General features: G+C 37.7%; 1 protein-coding gene across 2 annotated transcripts in view; it reads right to left on the reverse strand.

The window, feature by feature from the left end:
• Window positions 1-467: 467 nt before the first annotated feature.
• The window catches only part of rsf1b.1 (remodeling and spacing factor 1b, tandem duplicate 1), a 32,023-nt gene continuing 17,410 nt past the window's right edge, over window positions 468-15,080 (reverse strand). The window contains exons 9-18 of one of the 2 annotated variants that reach the window (XM_017358080.4): window positions 14,760-15,035; window positions 11,763-11,867; window positions 11,292-11,371; window positions 10,690-10,744; window positions 8,453-8,565; window positions 8,299-8,366; window positions 8,004-8,211; window positions 5,159-5,403; window positions 4,736-4,915; window positions 468-2,925 (exon numbers count right to left, since the gene is read on the reverse strand). In XM_017358080.4, coding sequence (XP_017213569.2) covers window positions 2,396-2,925; window positions 4,736-4,915; window positions 5,159-5,403; window positions 8,004-8,211; window positions 8,299-8,366; window positions 8,453-8,565; window positions 10,690-10,744; window positions 11,292-11,371; window positions 11,763-11,867; window positions 14,760-15,035 — 1,860 coding nt within the window. In that variant the 3' untranslated portion in view covers window positions 468-2,395. Of the gene's footprint in view, window positions 2,926-4,735; window positions 4,916-5,158; window positions 5,404-8,003; window positions 8,212-8,298; window positions 8,367-8,452; window positions 8,566-10,689; window positions 10,745-11,291; window positions 11,372-11,762; window positions 11,868-14,759; window positions 15,039-15,080 lie in introns of both variants that reach the window. The other variant, XM_017358078.4, reaches the window with a different exon arrangement.

Below are 15,080 nucleotides of genomic sequence, written 5' to 3' on the forward strand. Positions count from 1 at the left end.
CTAAACTCTGCAGGACACCGGCCCTCCAGGACCGAGTTTGGATGTACTGTTCCTAGAAAAGCAATGTTACTACCAGTCCTAGATACTCAGAAAAGTCGTTGCTAAACTATTTTATTGATCATAACATTGTAAGCGCAGAGGCTGTATGCATTTCTGTTGGCTGCAAGAAACGTTATTGCGTCAGTATTTAGATTATAAGTCGGAGAAAGAGCGGGAAAACGTATGCCATCCTCATCCGTGTTTTTGTGGGGGAAACAAGGAAATATTTCCATTTAAATACTTTTATGTGCTTGGTATGCATTCTTTGTGGGTTTTGGATATCTTGCCGCTAATTAAAAGTATAAAAAGATGAAGTAATTATTTTATGCAGTGATATGAAAACTACATTGCTTTTAGATATGTTCATCAACCGATCAGAATCAAGCGATTCGGTCTGATCAGTAGGCATTAATTACACTGTCCTTACACAAGTTTCATTTCGTTTTTATTATGACAAATGTACAAGATAGTAAATCATATTAAAGAAATTACAGTACAGTTAACAAAAACATCAAAAAAGAGGAACAGACGAACACAAAGGACGTTACTAAATGCTAAAACCAGACGGCATCTGTCCATCTGCTGTCAAACTACATCAGGCATCTTCAAACACTGGTCTCGGCATTCATAATATCAAATTAAGCGGAGACATTTTAAAAAAAAATGTCAAATACAAATATATACTGTCATTTTATGCTGGGCTTCAATTTCAAATCAATGTCTGTACCTTTGATTTTTAAGCTAGAGTGCTGAATATTGGCCCAATACAGTTGAAGGGTCACCTCAGGGGAAATGTGTTGTGGTTTTGTACCTAATGATGCTCTACATCTCATTTTGAAGGAGAAAAAAAACAGGGAAGATTCATTCTGCAAATCTGCAAGAGCAAAGAAGTCAGACTAGAAGATATGTGCATGCCAAGCATAGACGTTAATGTACAAGACATTTTTACACAGCTTTTGTTGATCAATTCTGACACCAAAAAAATTAAATCTGTCGTCGGCCTTTATATTAAATGTATTTCCTTTTGGAGAGCAGATCATTCTTGGAAATGTTTTAGCTATCAGTGGAAATAGGACAGAGTGACGGAAAAACCTTAAAGAAAAAGCAAAATCTATGAAAATGAGATAGAAGTGCCCACTTTGGAGTGGTACAAATGTACCTACAAAACAAATTATAAACAGCTGCAATCATAAAAAGGACTGCTATGTATAACTTTAAAATGCTTCTAATATGTTACAGCAAAAAAACTACAGATATACACACCAGGATAATGCAAGATTATACCATGTCTGTGAGACGGGCGCATCTTGAAGCACTCGGAAGGGTTGGAAATTATTCAGTATCACCTTTAAAAATAGAGGAAACCAGGAGATGAAGAATTTCTTCCTGCATGTCTTGTAAGAAAAATGTATTGCTTTGTAATTTATGAAAATACATAATCAGCATGTGGAGAAAAACAAAACAATACAATGATTATATTCATATATTTATATAAAGAAAACGAATATAGTACACTGTAACACAGATACGATGGGCAAAAAGACAATCCCTTAGATGGAAAAATCTGAGATGAACAGAGAAACAAACTGCACAACGGCGTGGGAGAGTCCTCAGTTTATCCTCAAGTGGAAGATTTGGCATTTGACGCATTGAAAAGCTGCCAGCGTAAATAGTGTTTGACTTCACATGGTGCTGAAATTGAATATTAATAAGTTGGCATAAGAAAAAAAAAAGAGCAGAATTTATCACCATTAGACAAACTTCCAGGAACCGTCAGCTCTTAACGGTGCGAGCGACCAAAAGCGATAATTTCCGGTACAAATTACAATTCTGTAATAAATAGTGTAACAAAACAAAGCTTATAATGACATCACTTAATAAAAACAATTTCCCAGCAAAATGACACTAGAAATTTAACTTCCGCTCGTATGTTGATTATAAAAAAGACGAATGTTTAAAAAAATGGCCTAGGAGTGGAATAGCGCATCATCTCAGGCTCCTCCCCCTTTCGCACAGACTCCGCCCACTTCCACGTTTCTCTCTGAAATGTGCGACAGACAGCAGTGGAGATCGAAACACATGACCGATGTCAGATGGCTGAGTGATTAGTGTAAAAAAAGAAAGAGGTTTTTGAGGTTTTGCTTCCAGAGAGGAGTTTCGTTTGAGAAGAAACATCTCAGGGAAAGGATTGCCGTCTCCTTCTCTTGATACTGTTTGTTCGGTAAAATATTTACAGCTATTATTATTATTATTATTAACGTGTCGTGGACAATCTGTTCCGCTGGCACATTTATAACAGGGACTGTTGATGAGATCTGTGGTGAGGGTCTACAAAAAGATGAAGATGAATGCCAGGTTATAACTGTTCGCTGTTGCAGACATAGTCTACGAGGTCTGTGACGCCCAAAAGATCGTCTTCGTCTTCTTCCTGTGCGCCGGCTTCCAGGCCATTGGGTGCTATGGATGGTGTGTTGCCATTTTTAGGCGTTGCTCCTGCTCCCGGCCGTGGCGCGACGCCCTCCAGACCCTTTATAGGGCTCTGTCCATTAGTAGAAGGAGGCTCCGCTGTGTTGTCGTTTATTGGACTGGGACCTTTATTAGCGCTCGTCTCTTCTGTGTCTTTCTCCTGCGGACTCTTCTTCACCTCCTTCTCCTCTTCTTCGCTCTCACTTTCGTCAGAGTCGATTCGGTTTACTCGCTTCCGGACAGGACGCTCCTCTTCCTCGGATTCATCTGAATCATCATCATCGTCATCGTCCTCTGACTCCCGTCGGCGCTTTAGGGATAAACGTCTGCGTCGCTTCCTGGATTCCTCCTCAGACGAGTCGGCTCTGATCTTCTTGGGTTTTCGCTCTTCTTCTTCCGATTCCGCTGACTGGAAACTGGCTGGAGGAGCAAAAGAGAATAAAACCATCAAAAATGTATGTATTAAATCAGTCTAAACTATGTTAAAATGATATGTATTGGTTTTGGAGATTGATATCAACCCAATTTACTGAATAACAATTTGTAAATAAATTATTTAAAGGCAAAAAAAGCTATTTATTACAAAATAAAATAAATTTTTTATAATATATGCATGTTTAAGAAACCAGTCTGAAATGATTTGCACTTTAAGACATGGTGCATTATCCTGCTGGAAGTAGCCATCAGAAGATGGGTACACTGTGGTCATAAAGGGATGGACATGGTCAGCAGCAATACTCAGGTAGGCTGTGGCGTTGACACGATGCTCAATTGATACTTATGGGCCCAAAGTGTGCCAAGAAAATATCGCACACATCATTACACCTTCACAACCTTCATGTTGTTGATGCCAAATTCAGACCCCACTCATCAGACCAGGCAACATTTTTCAATCTTCTATTCGCCTGTGTGAATTGTAGCCTCACTGGGAGTGGCACCCAGTGTGGTCTTTTGCTGCTTGTTACGAACTTTTTTTATCAACACAAACAAATTATTCCATCAAGGGAACGCAACATAAAGAGTACACATGAATTAAGTTGTCTAAGTTAATTAATTTATTACACCCAAAATCATGTCACAACTAAGTAAGAATGAATAAAGAATCAAAACTCACGTTCTCCAACAAATATACAAGACTAACCTAATAAACAACCCAACAAATAACAAATCAGATCAAAGTAAGACTTATAGAAAAAACAGGAAATTAAAGAAAATAAACGAAGCTTGAGGCCTGCCAGTGAAGTCTTCTCTGTTTCCGCTTAATGTTGGTCCATATTTATAGCCAATTTGCAACTAGCGCAACTAGCCACAGAAGCACGAAGGTGGAACAGACTCTAGGAAACAGTCAGTGACGTCATGACACACACGCAAGCACAGACAGGCTACAGCCGTAACACTGCTATAGCCCATCCACCTCAAGTTTGGATGAATTGTACGTTCAGAGATGCTCTTCTGCATACCTCGGTTGTAAGTGGATATTTAAGTTACTGTTGCCTTTCTATCAGCTTGACCAGTCTGGCCATTCTCCTCTGACTTTTGGTATCAACAAGGCACCCACAGAACTGTTGGGCGTGAAAATTCCAGTAGATCAGCTGCTTCGTACCCGTCTGGCAACAAAAACCATGCCACAATCAAAGTCACTTAAATCCCCTTTCCTCCAAATTCTGATGCTAGTTTGAACTGCAGCAGATCATCTTGACCATGTCTACATGCCTAAATGCATTGAGTTGCTGCCATGTGATTGGCTGATTAGAATGCGTTAACGAGCAGTTGGACAGGTGTACCTAATAAAGTGGCCGGTGTGTGTACATCAGCCTAAAACACTATCTTCTGTTTTAATAAACTGTATTTTATAATATTATGTCAATGCTAAATTTCCAGCAACATTAGTCCAATCTTTGGAGTCATATCGTTGAAAAATAATTTGAATAGGATTTTGTGCTCAAGAAACATCACTGATGTAAAGTTATTAACACTGACTACAGCTGCTTTATCTTTTGTGAAAACTGTGATAAATGTTTATAAATTAATTGATGAAGAAAGTAAAAAAAAAAAGTTGTAATTTTAAATAAAAAGAGCAATATTTTTTTTAACAATTCAGTCATCCATGTTGTATTTATTGAAATGATCAGCCATTTAAAAAACTTCATAACTGTATTAGTCACACAAACTGTAATCTTAAATTACACTGAACTCTAATATTTAACTGCAATGTCAGAGTTATACTGACCTTCACTGTCAGAGCTGGACAGTCGTCTGCGCTTCTTCTTCTTGTCTTTGTTGGTGCTGGCTTGCGAGCCGTCTGAATCTGAAGTTTCACAGTAATTCACCTCCTGCTTTCGGCTGCGATACGAGCGTCGACAGCGGACGTCCAGATCACTGTCACTGAACTCACTAGAGCCCTCCGTCACTGTAGAGAAACACACACCAATCAGTCAACACAGTAAATTTAAACAAAAACTAGCAAAATACATAAACAATGCTTATTAGCCAACAAAAAAGTTACCATTTTAATTTGCCTCAAAATGCAACCCAATTAAACAACAGGTCTTATATTAGCTAATAGATGTTATTAAAACCTTTCTTATGTTTTGATTTCTCAATATTTCGTTAAAAATACTTCCAATCCTGAACAAATGAATCTGTGCCTCACCCATCTCGTCCTCTTCCTCCTCCTCTTCATCAGTCTCCAGCTCCTCTTCATCAGAGTATCCTCTGGGTCTGCGTCTCCTGCGCGGAGGTTGTTTTCTCCGGATTCGACTCCGGCTCGTTTTCCTTCTGTTCGCACGATTCACTCGTGAACCTTGAGCATCACTGTCAAAGTCGCTGTCCTCTAAGGATGGCGCGTTGTCTTCACTTTCAGCGTTTTCAGACGCCACAAACTCCTCCTCAGAACTGCTGACCAATCAGAGTAGAGCAAATGTCATTACACTGATGCATACTGTGCTCCCTATACTGACACTGAGGAGAAATAAACTGCAATTAAATGGTTATTTTTGCTTAATATGCGCACAAAAGTGTTTTAGCTGATTAATAATATTCTGATTGGATCACCTAAAAAAACACAGGGATTGTTTTGAGGATGATTACTCTGGACTGAATGTCTCTGGACTGTTGCTGTCTATGAAGGATGAGGGAGCTCTCAGATTTCATGTAAAATATTTTAAGGTCTTAGAGCAATGGTCTCAAACTCAATTCCTAGAGGGCTGCAGCCACTAGTATTTTCACCCATACAGGTTTAAAGTCGGTTATTTCTATATTTTCTGTAGCATGTCAATTTGAAAAATCAATTCACATTACGAACATTACAAAATGAGATTTTTGTCATTAATTGTAATTATACAGTGAGATTTTTGTCAGCACAACAGCCAGTGCACCACACAGAGATTTTATCTGATCATCATCTAGTCCATCTGGAATTACATGAAGAAACTGAGACTAACTAAATCCAGAAGAACTTTGGCAACATCTTGAAGATGCTTCAAAAAACCTACCTGCAATTCATAAACACAAAGGCATACATGGTTCAAGATGTCTGTGTAAACTGAAAGGAGTAGTGTAGAAAAAGGAACATGTTTTTAATTATTTTTGTCTCCTTTTCATTAAGCAATTCTATTTCTATTGCTTAGAAGTGATATCAATTAACTTCTTCTGTTGAGTGTAATACGCCTTGCATATTAAAGAAGCATTTTTGCAGAAGTAGATAAAGCCAATAGAAATGCAAAGGCCTGATTGTCCAAAATGAACTTGAGCTCTGCATTGAAACTTCCTGTGATTGAAAATGAACACATAATATGTGCAGTTAGGAAAGTCTTATGCTTTTAATGTTGTGCAGAGAATTCATAGAAAATATTTGTAGACATATTTATGGGTGCGGCCAATGGAGGACTGGAGAATGATTGACAAGTGACAAATTTCACTTAACTCCTCCTGTTTATATCAGCTGCCTATTAAAGTTGAAGTCAGGAAATGAAAACTGTTGCACGCCTCCTGAATGTAACGTTTGCATTGGGGATATCAGATTTCTGTGAATCGAATTATTCATTTGTATCCAATAAATTACTAAGATTTTTGACATTGAAGAAAAACCTCTCCTGACCTTTTTTATTAAACATGCATGGAATCTGCATTTTTTACTTGACATTTGCATAAAGTCAAGAAATTCTCAATCTTTCTGATGCTCTCGGCTGTTCTTAACACTTTCTCTGCGCTGCTTTTGATCCCATAATGCACTGCGTGGGGGTTTACACTCAACTTCCATATGAATGAACTGAAAACGCTCACTACGCTGTGTGTGTATTTGTTTAAGCACCTTGATTCTCTTTATTAAAATGCATTTTTTCTTGCATTGTTATGTGATGCCATTTTACTTATTAATTTAAATAAAATATATGTATGTGTACTTCTGACATGTTTGGTTGCTCAAATAAACGTAAATAAATGTAATGTAAATAAATTCAAATCAGAGTGTCACCTTCCATGTCTGGAAAGTATGTTACTCCTACCTGTCAACATTTGGATGTAAAAATAAGGGATATGCCCACCATAATAAGGGAATCGCGCCGTTTTTATTATTTATTTATAAGAGTTTTCATTCCTTAACTAAGCGAAAGCACAGAAGGCTCACGTTTTAGAGCAAGGGGCGACCCCTGGTGGTTCGGCGGTATGGGTTGCATATAGGGAGGATCGGCTGTTCAGAGAAAGACTGTAAATACCGGAGAAATACGGGAAAATACCTTTACGGCAGGGGTCAATTCCTGAAGGGCCGAAGCCCTGCACAGTTTAGTTCCAACCCTGCTCCAACTCACTTACCTGTAGGTTTCAAACAAGCCTGAAGGACTCAATTAGTTTGATCAGGTGTGTTTAATTAGGGTTGGAACTAAACTGTGCAGAGCTGCGGCCCTTTTGGAACTGAGTTTGACACCTGTGCTTCACGGGATGATAGCGGGATAGAACAGTAAAATATAGGAGAATCCCGGTAAAAACGGGAGGGTTGACAGGTATGATGTTACTGAATCTACAAGGTAACAATAATGTAATATGATGACTTTGTTTAAAAGAAAAATGTTCTCTTTTAAACAGTTTTCTCTTTGTCTAAGAGAAAAATGTGGTTTTGTCTTTACTAGTAGGTATTTATATCATACTGACTGGGTTAAATAGAATTGCATTACTAAAAAGAGACTAAAATACGATTTTTATTGACTAACACTACACTAAACGGCTTCAGTTTTCGTTGACTAAAACTAGATGAAAATATTCATCAGTTTTGATCGACTAAAAGTAGAACCACAAAAATAGTGGTTGATGATTCTGAGTGAATTAGGACTAAATTGCAGAGACATTTAACCTTTCTGACATTCTCGGCTGCTCTCAATGCTTTCTCCGTGTCACTTTCAATCCCATAATGCACTGCGTGATAGTTTACATTGAACTTCCATTTGAATTAACTAAAAACCTTCGCTCCAAAAATGCCAGTGAAAGTGCGCCGCTAGCATTACCTGTCGCTGAGGCGAAACTCATCTTCGCTCTCCTCCTCATCTACAGTGCTGTCGCTGTCCAGATCATTGAGACGCCGCCGTTTCTTCTTCTGCGCTGCGCTAGTTCTTTGTGGTCGGCCGTTCTCTTTGCCTTCCTCCTGCAGGATGGTGGACATGTCCTTCCCTCTGTGGCCTGTGATGTTCGCCATGTCCTTCCCTCGTCCTGCTCCTGGATCAAAACACACACATCTGATCAGTCATTCAAGCTCAAACATCAACAATACTGCACAGCAAGAGCAAATAAAAGCTCCTTCACCTCCACCTTCTGCCTCTTTAATGTCCTCCTCAATCGCCTCTTCGATCGCTTCATCAAACTCATCGAATCTGTGCAAGATTGAGCAATAAAAAGTGAATAAAGATGATTTATGAAGACCATAAGTTTATTGTGTGAGCAAAGGAGATAGATATACCTGTAGCTTATGTATTTCTTGGCTCTGGTTGATCTCCGTCCCCAGCCTTTGCTCTTCTTCGTCTCCGCTTTATCCTTAACCAAAACCTCTTCCTTTTCTTCCTCCACTTCAACCTTCAAAAAATGTTATGATCAGGGTTCCCACTTTTTCATGGATGAGATTAAAATACTTTCAATGACTTTTTAAAGAACCATTCATTCATTCATTTATTTTTCTTCAACTTAGTCCCTTATTATTCAGGGGTCGCCACAGTGGAATTAACTATTTTAGCATATGTATTATGCAGTGAATGCCCTTCCAGACTCAACCCAGTACTAGAAACCAACCATACACTCTCACATTCACACACACTCATACAATATGGCCAAATTGGTTCATACAATTCACCTATATTGCATGTCTTTGGACTGTGGGGGAAACCAAATGCCAACTGGCCCTGCCAGCATTCAAACCAGCGACCTTCTTGCTGTGAGGCAAAATTGCTAACCAATAAGCCACCATACTGCCCCTTTTATATTTTATTTTTATTGTTTTGTATTATCTTAAATTAAGCATTTTTAAATCAACATTTTTGACCATTTTAAACTACTTTATTAAAATTAGTTGAATTATAATGATAATGATATTTGTTCACTGGGATAAACAATGTAGAAGCACATTTATAATTTGTAAATGAAGAATTTCTGTTTTTTACAGCAGCACAGTACAATTGTTAAGATAACCACATAAATCTTATTTCAAACTTAATTCAAGCACTTTCAAGGACCACCTATGTTTGTTTTTAAGTACTTTCCAGGCCTTGAATTCATATGTTTACAATTCAAGTAATTTCAAGCCCTTCCAAGAATGTGGGAACATGGTGTATTAATAATTACAAAAGTTTAGGCTCAGTAAAATAGATTTTTAGATGCATGTAGGAATATTGCTAAAGGTTCTATTGGCAAACCAAATAAAGGGGGGACAAAGGACCCGTCTCGTAGAACCCTGTCTCGTAGATCAACCTAATGGAAAAAAAACTAAAACTAATATTGTTTGTTTGTATAGAGGCTTGTGGATGGGCCAAATTTAGTAAGGGTGGCAAAAAGAATCCCACTCAACCCGATCAAAGGCTTTTTATGCATTCATTAAAATAATTGTTTCAGGTTAAACAGGATCAGGATTCAATGTGTAAATAATATTTAATAATCTTCTGATATAAAAAAAAAACGATTTAATTAATGAATCCTGTTTAGCCTGTGGAGATCAATGTGGGAAGAATTTTCAGTGGCTAGAAACTTTGCCAAAACTTACACATCAAGAAGACTGATGGGTCTGTAGGAGCTAGGGTCTAAGAGATCTTTATCTGCTTTGTATATTAAAGAATTATTAGCTTGATAAAATGTTGGTGGTAAAGAGCCATTTTCAAATGACTCATTAAAAACTTCCAGAAGCAGTGGTGAGATTTGATGACTAAAATTGATAAGATTTTTACTTTTTTTTTTTTTTAAACAAGATTTCAACAAAAATTAAATTGATCAAAAGTGACTATTTTAATATGGTGCAAAAACAGAATTGAAAAGAATTTCCCTCAAAATAATAAATTAAATCTAAATGCTGCTCTTTAGAATATAAATTATTTTACTTTTTATTTTTGTCAAATAATTTATTTTTGCTGTTCTTTTGAATGGAAACTTAAACATATATATTATTTTAAATTTTATATAATGCAGCACAATTGTTTGATAATTAAAAAAAAGTTTGTGAAGCTTTAGATCAGCAGATAACTATTATCTGATTTTACTGTACTACTTATCAAATCCATATGACTTCAAACTTTTGAATGGCACTGAAAAGAATGACAACACATGACAAAATAAAAAAAACTCAAAATATTATTTTCTTGAAATTCAGAATAGTAATTAATCTTAAAGGGATATCCACCCAAAAATGAAATTTCTGCTATGATGAACTATAGATGTCAACAGATGCCCCCCACCCTCTACAGTTTTCACAATATCTTGTTTTGTGTTCAACAGAAGAATTCTTCAAAATAGAAAAAGTTTAATAGTGAGAACTTTTCATTTTGAGTGAACTACCTATTTAAAATCTATTTGATTAATCATTTCAGTTTATCCTCCATGTAAAGATGATAGTTTAGCTTCACAACTGATCTATTAGAATGCAAAAGTGTTTGCCCACATGTGGTTTACTTCACATGTGATCATTTTAACATTAAATATCCATATTGAGGGACTTACAGAGGGCGTGATGATGTTCTCCACACTAATGCCAACATACACCAGTCGCTCTTTCCTGTGATGGATAAAAGCAAAATGAAAGAGTCAACATTTCAGGCTGACAATTTTTCACCTTCATTTTCATGTTAGAGCCAGATTGACCCATTTCCTGTGTTGAATCCAACATCCTTAGCAATCCAAAACAACTAGTCTTGCTGCTTGATATAAGAAACTTTTGATACAAGATACAGTTTTTAATGCATTATATTAATTATAAACACATTGATTTGTAGCCCTACCATTTACTGCATTTTAAAATATTACTTGTGCTGTTTCCTAATAACTTAAAAACCAAAATCTCGTATATCCACAGAAAACAGTTAACTTCCATGTTAAAAAATAAGGTGGATAGATGGAGCAGCTGAAATGAAGACAAACTTTGGAGAAAAAAAAAATTTATAGAGCGCTTAAAAGTTATTATCAGCTCTTTGGATTTGCCATTGATATTGACTCTTAAATTTCTTTCACACACTAGAAACCAGGTGACTAAATAAACATTGGATGACCTTTTCTGCGACTGCCATCTAAATAATTTGAGCAGTTTTAAACATCTGTTTGTTCACCTTCGCTCTGCTCGTTCTTTCTTTTTGAGGGCGGCATCCAAATTCAGCAGCTGCTCTTCCAGTCTGTCGCAAAGTAGCTTCTGCAAGCCAAATATACAGCATTAGTGTGAGAATAGTCAGGATTGTTGATTTGTGAAAGGGAATTCTGATTAAGTAAGTTTACATGGACACCCATACTCTGATTTTAATACGATTAATACAATACTCTGATTAATAGTCTACAATGTAAACAGCGATTTTTGATGACTGTAATCCGACTAAAGTCAGAATCGAACTGAACAGAAATCAAATGAAGACATGTGAAGTATGCCGATTTTAATCGCATTACTGAAGTGTGCGATAATTTTCTATGTGAAGCTGCTTTGACACAATCTACATTGTAAAAGCGCTATAGAAAAAAGATGAACTGAAGTGCGGTGAAGACAAATAATTCGATTACTGATGTCCATGTAAATGTAGTCCTTGACTCACGTGCTGGCAGGGAGGACAGAACCACTCTCCGTCTGGAATGATCATGAGCGGAGGACGCAGGCAGGCGGTGTGGTAGCCGCTGTCACAGGAATCACACAGCAGGATCTGGGGAAGAGAAATATGACAGCATAAATGCATAGGCCTGATGTCTGTAATGAGCCAAATGCAGGATCAGTTGACTGCATGATGCTGAATGTCACATCATTTGCCAAATTATAAATTAATCTAACATAATGGTCCTTGCACATGGAGTCTAAAGGTCAAAATGAGAATTTAAGATGCAAATTCTGCCATTGTTTACTCATCATCCACTTTTCCCAAACATGTTTGAGGGTGCTTTCACACCTACACTTTTGTTTCGGAACGCGTCTCGTTTGCCCAGTTAGTGCAGTTCGTTTGGCATATGTGAACAGGGCAATCGCGCTCTGTTCCGCGCCAAAGTAATCGCTCCGAGATCGCTTGAATGAGGTGGTCTCGGCTCGATTGAAACTAACCCTGGAGCGGTTTGATTGCAGTGAGAAAGCTATCCAATCCGAGCGTGGTTATATCACAGTGTTTTATGGATATGTAATAGGCTTACGGCTATATGAAGAGAGAATTATGAGTAGGGCGGGAAGTTTCGCGAGTCTCCGGATGCCAGCAAACGAGTTATGATCTCCCGGTAATCTCGCGTCTCCCTCCCGGTCCTCAAATAGGCATCGTCGCGCACCCTTCTCCCCCCTCCCCACCGCGTCTCCTCAGACACGTCGCGCGCGCGCACCCTGTTAATCACCACCAAACCACCACCTCTCCTGACAGCTGAGCGGGACGCTGCAAAATAAACCCTGACACTCTGACCAATGTGAGAAGAGTTTACTCGCACGTGTCTTGTTTTAGCTCTTTTGGTCCGATTAGAAACTTTGCAGTGTGAAAGCGAACCGCTCCAAGAGCAAAGAGCAACAATGTAACATTTGTAATCTCTGTTTCGGAACAACTGAATCGATTCACAGGTGTGAAAGCACCCTGAGTTTCTTTCTTCAGTAGGACCCAAAGGTAGATATTATGAAGAATGTTGGAGGAAAAAAAACAATCATTGACTACCACAGATTACTGTCATATTTTTCCCAACATTCTTCAGAATATCTTGCTTTGTGTTCAATAAAAATCCATTAGTTTATAACCACTTGAGTGTGAGTAATGAGGAGGAAATGTTCATTTTTGAGTTATCACAAAAAAACGCAACCTCAAATTTACACACCGTCTCTGAAACCTTATTTTGTTACAAACAATCGTGTGAAATGTTCAGCAATTTTTCATATCTGTAGCAAGCTCTTTGACATTTCAGAGCCACCACACAGGTGTAGAGTTAAAGTCAGAATTATTAGCCCCCTTTGATAGTTTTTTTCTTTTTTAAATGTTTCCCAAATTATGTTTAACAGAGCAAGGAAATTATCACATTAGGTCTGATATTTTTACTTCTGGTGAAAGTCTTATTTGTTTCATTTAGGCTAGAATAAAAGCAGCTTTAAATTTTTTAAACACTATTTTAAGGACAAAATTATTAGCCCCTTTAAGCTATTTTTTTCGATAATCTATAAAACAAGCCATCGTTATACAATAACTTTCCTAATTACCCTAACCTGTCTGGTTAACTTAATTAACCTAGTTAAGCCTTTAAATGCTTTAAGCTGTATAGAAGTATTGAATAGATATTTTTTATATTGAAAAATATCTAGTCAAATATTATTTGCTGTCATCATGGCAAAGATAAAATAAATCAGTTTTTAGAGATGAGTTATTAAAACTATTATGTTTAGAAATGTGTTGAAGAAATCTCTCCGCTAAACAGAAATTGGAAAAAAAAATAAACAGGGGGGCTAATAATTCTGACTTCAACTGGATATGATAATCCTGAACAACATGTAATATAATCCATTTCATCTCAGAGCACAAAGCACTTCATGACAAACAAAATGCGAAATACAAAGAGACAGAATACAGAAGAAAAAAGCTGTAGCACAGGGGTGTCAAACTCAGTTCCTTAAGGGGCCACAGCTCTGCACACTTTAGTTCCAACTCTAAATAATCTGCCTAATCGTACTAATTGAGTTCTTCATGCAAGTATGTTTAAGCAGGGTTGGAACTAAACTGTGCAGATCTCTGTGTAGATTCCCTTTAGGAACAGAATTTGACAACACTGCTGTAGTCTATTATAGATATACTGCAATTCTCTCTTCGGGGTAAACTGGTTCACAAAAATTGGTGGTCTTGTATTTAAAACCTAGGCTACAACCACAGGAAACCAGAGTTTTCCCTCTACTATTTTGTATTTGCACATTAATGCCATGGTCACACTAGAGTTTGAGCTGTCATACGGTGTTGCGAAAAGGGGCGGGATTAAATAAGATGCTTAGACATTTAAAAAAAAGTGAGCGATTGGTCCATATTTTAAATTTAAGTACAGAGAGGCCATTGTTTTGATCTTTGATCAACCTTGACTAGGATCACTGTTGACACCATCACATCACAGATCACAAATGACATCATTGTCATCAATGCAAGAGCATTTTCAGATTTATGCACTTTGGAACCCAGTAAAGAAAAAAGAGGGAATGAAAATACAAATGACGAGTGTGTTTAAAACTTTCAAAAATAAATTAAGGCTCTGTTTACACTGTCAGGTCTTTATGCCCAGTTACGATTTGTTGCCTATATCTGATTGTATTGCCTGTTTGTTTACGTCATTAAACTGTGGAGAAGAACCACAATGTCGCATATCTGATTTATTTCCACATATGAAGGAGGCCTGAAACCGATCTCTGAATATCCGAATGCATGCGTTATTTCGTGTTTACACGGCCATAGAACAGATCCGATCTGTGTCATACATGAGCAAAAAAAATCTAAATTGATTCACTTTTAACTGGCAGGGTAAACGAGGCCCAAGAAATTTCATATAGCTCTATAGTTAGCACATTTGACTGCATGTTGAATAAGTATTTATGAAGAGCGTCGCACCAGTTCGGGATGATTGGGAAGGCCACAGTGTTTGCAGGGGTCGTCATTGGGTGTATCGTCTTCTGATGAAGAGGTGGAGGAGTCAGAGCTGCGCCGCTCGCGGTTTCGGTTTCTCCTTCTCTTCTTGCTTTTCTCCACCTTGTAGTCTTCATCGCTGTCATCCTCCTCTGTCTCCTCTTCTTCGCTCTCGCTCTCCTCTTCATCTTCCTCATCCTCCGAAGATTTCTTTTTACGCCTCATGCGAGACCACGGTTGTCGTTTTCGACGTCTCCCCACCTGCTGAATGAGGAGTTGCATTTATTTCCAATTAAATTGCTTTGC

This window comes from Danio rerio, chromosome 10 (assembly GCF_049306965.1).
Source record: "Danio rerio strain Tuebingen ecotype United States chromosome 10, GRCz12tu, whole genome shotgun sequence".
In the NCBI taxonomy this organism is placed as follows: Eukaryota; Metazoa; Chordata; class Actinopteri; order Cypriniformes; family Danionidae; genus Danio; species Danio rerio.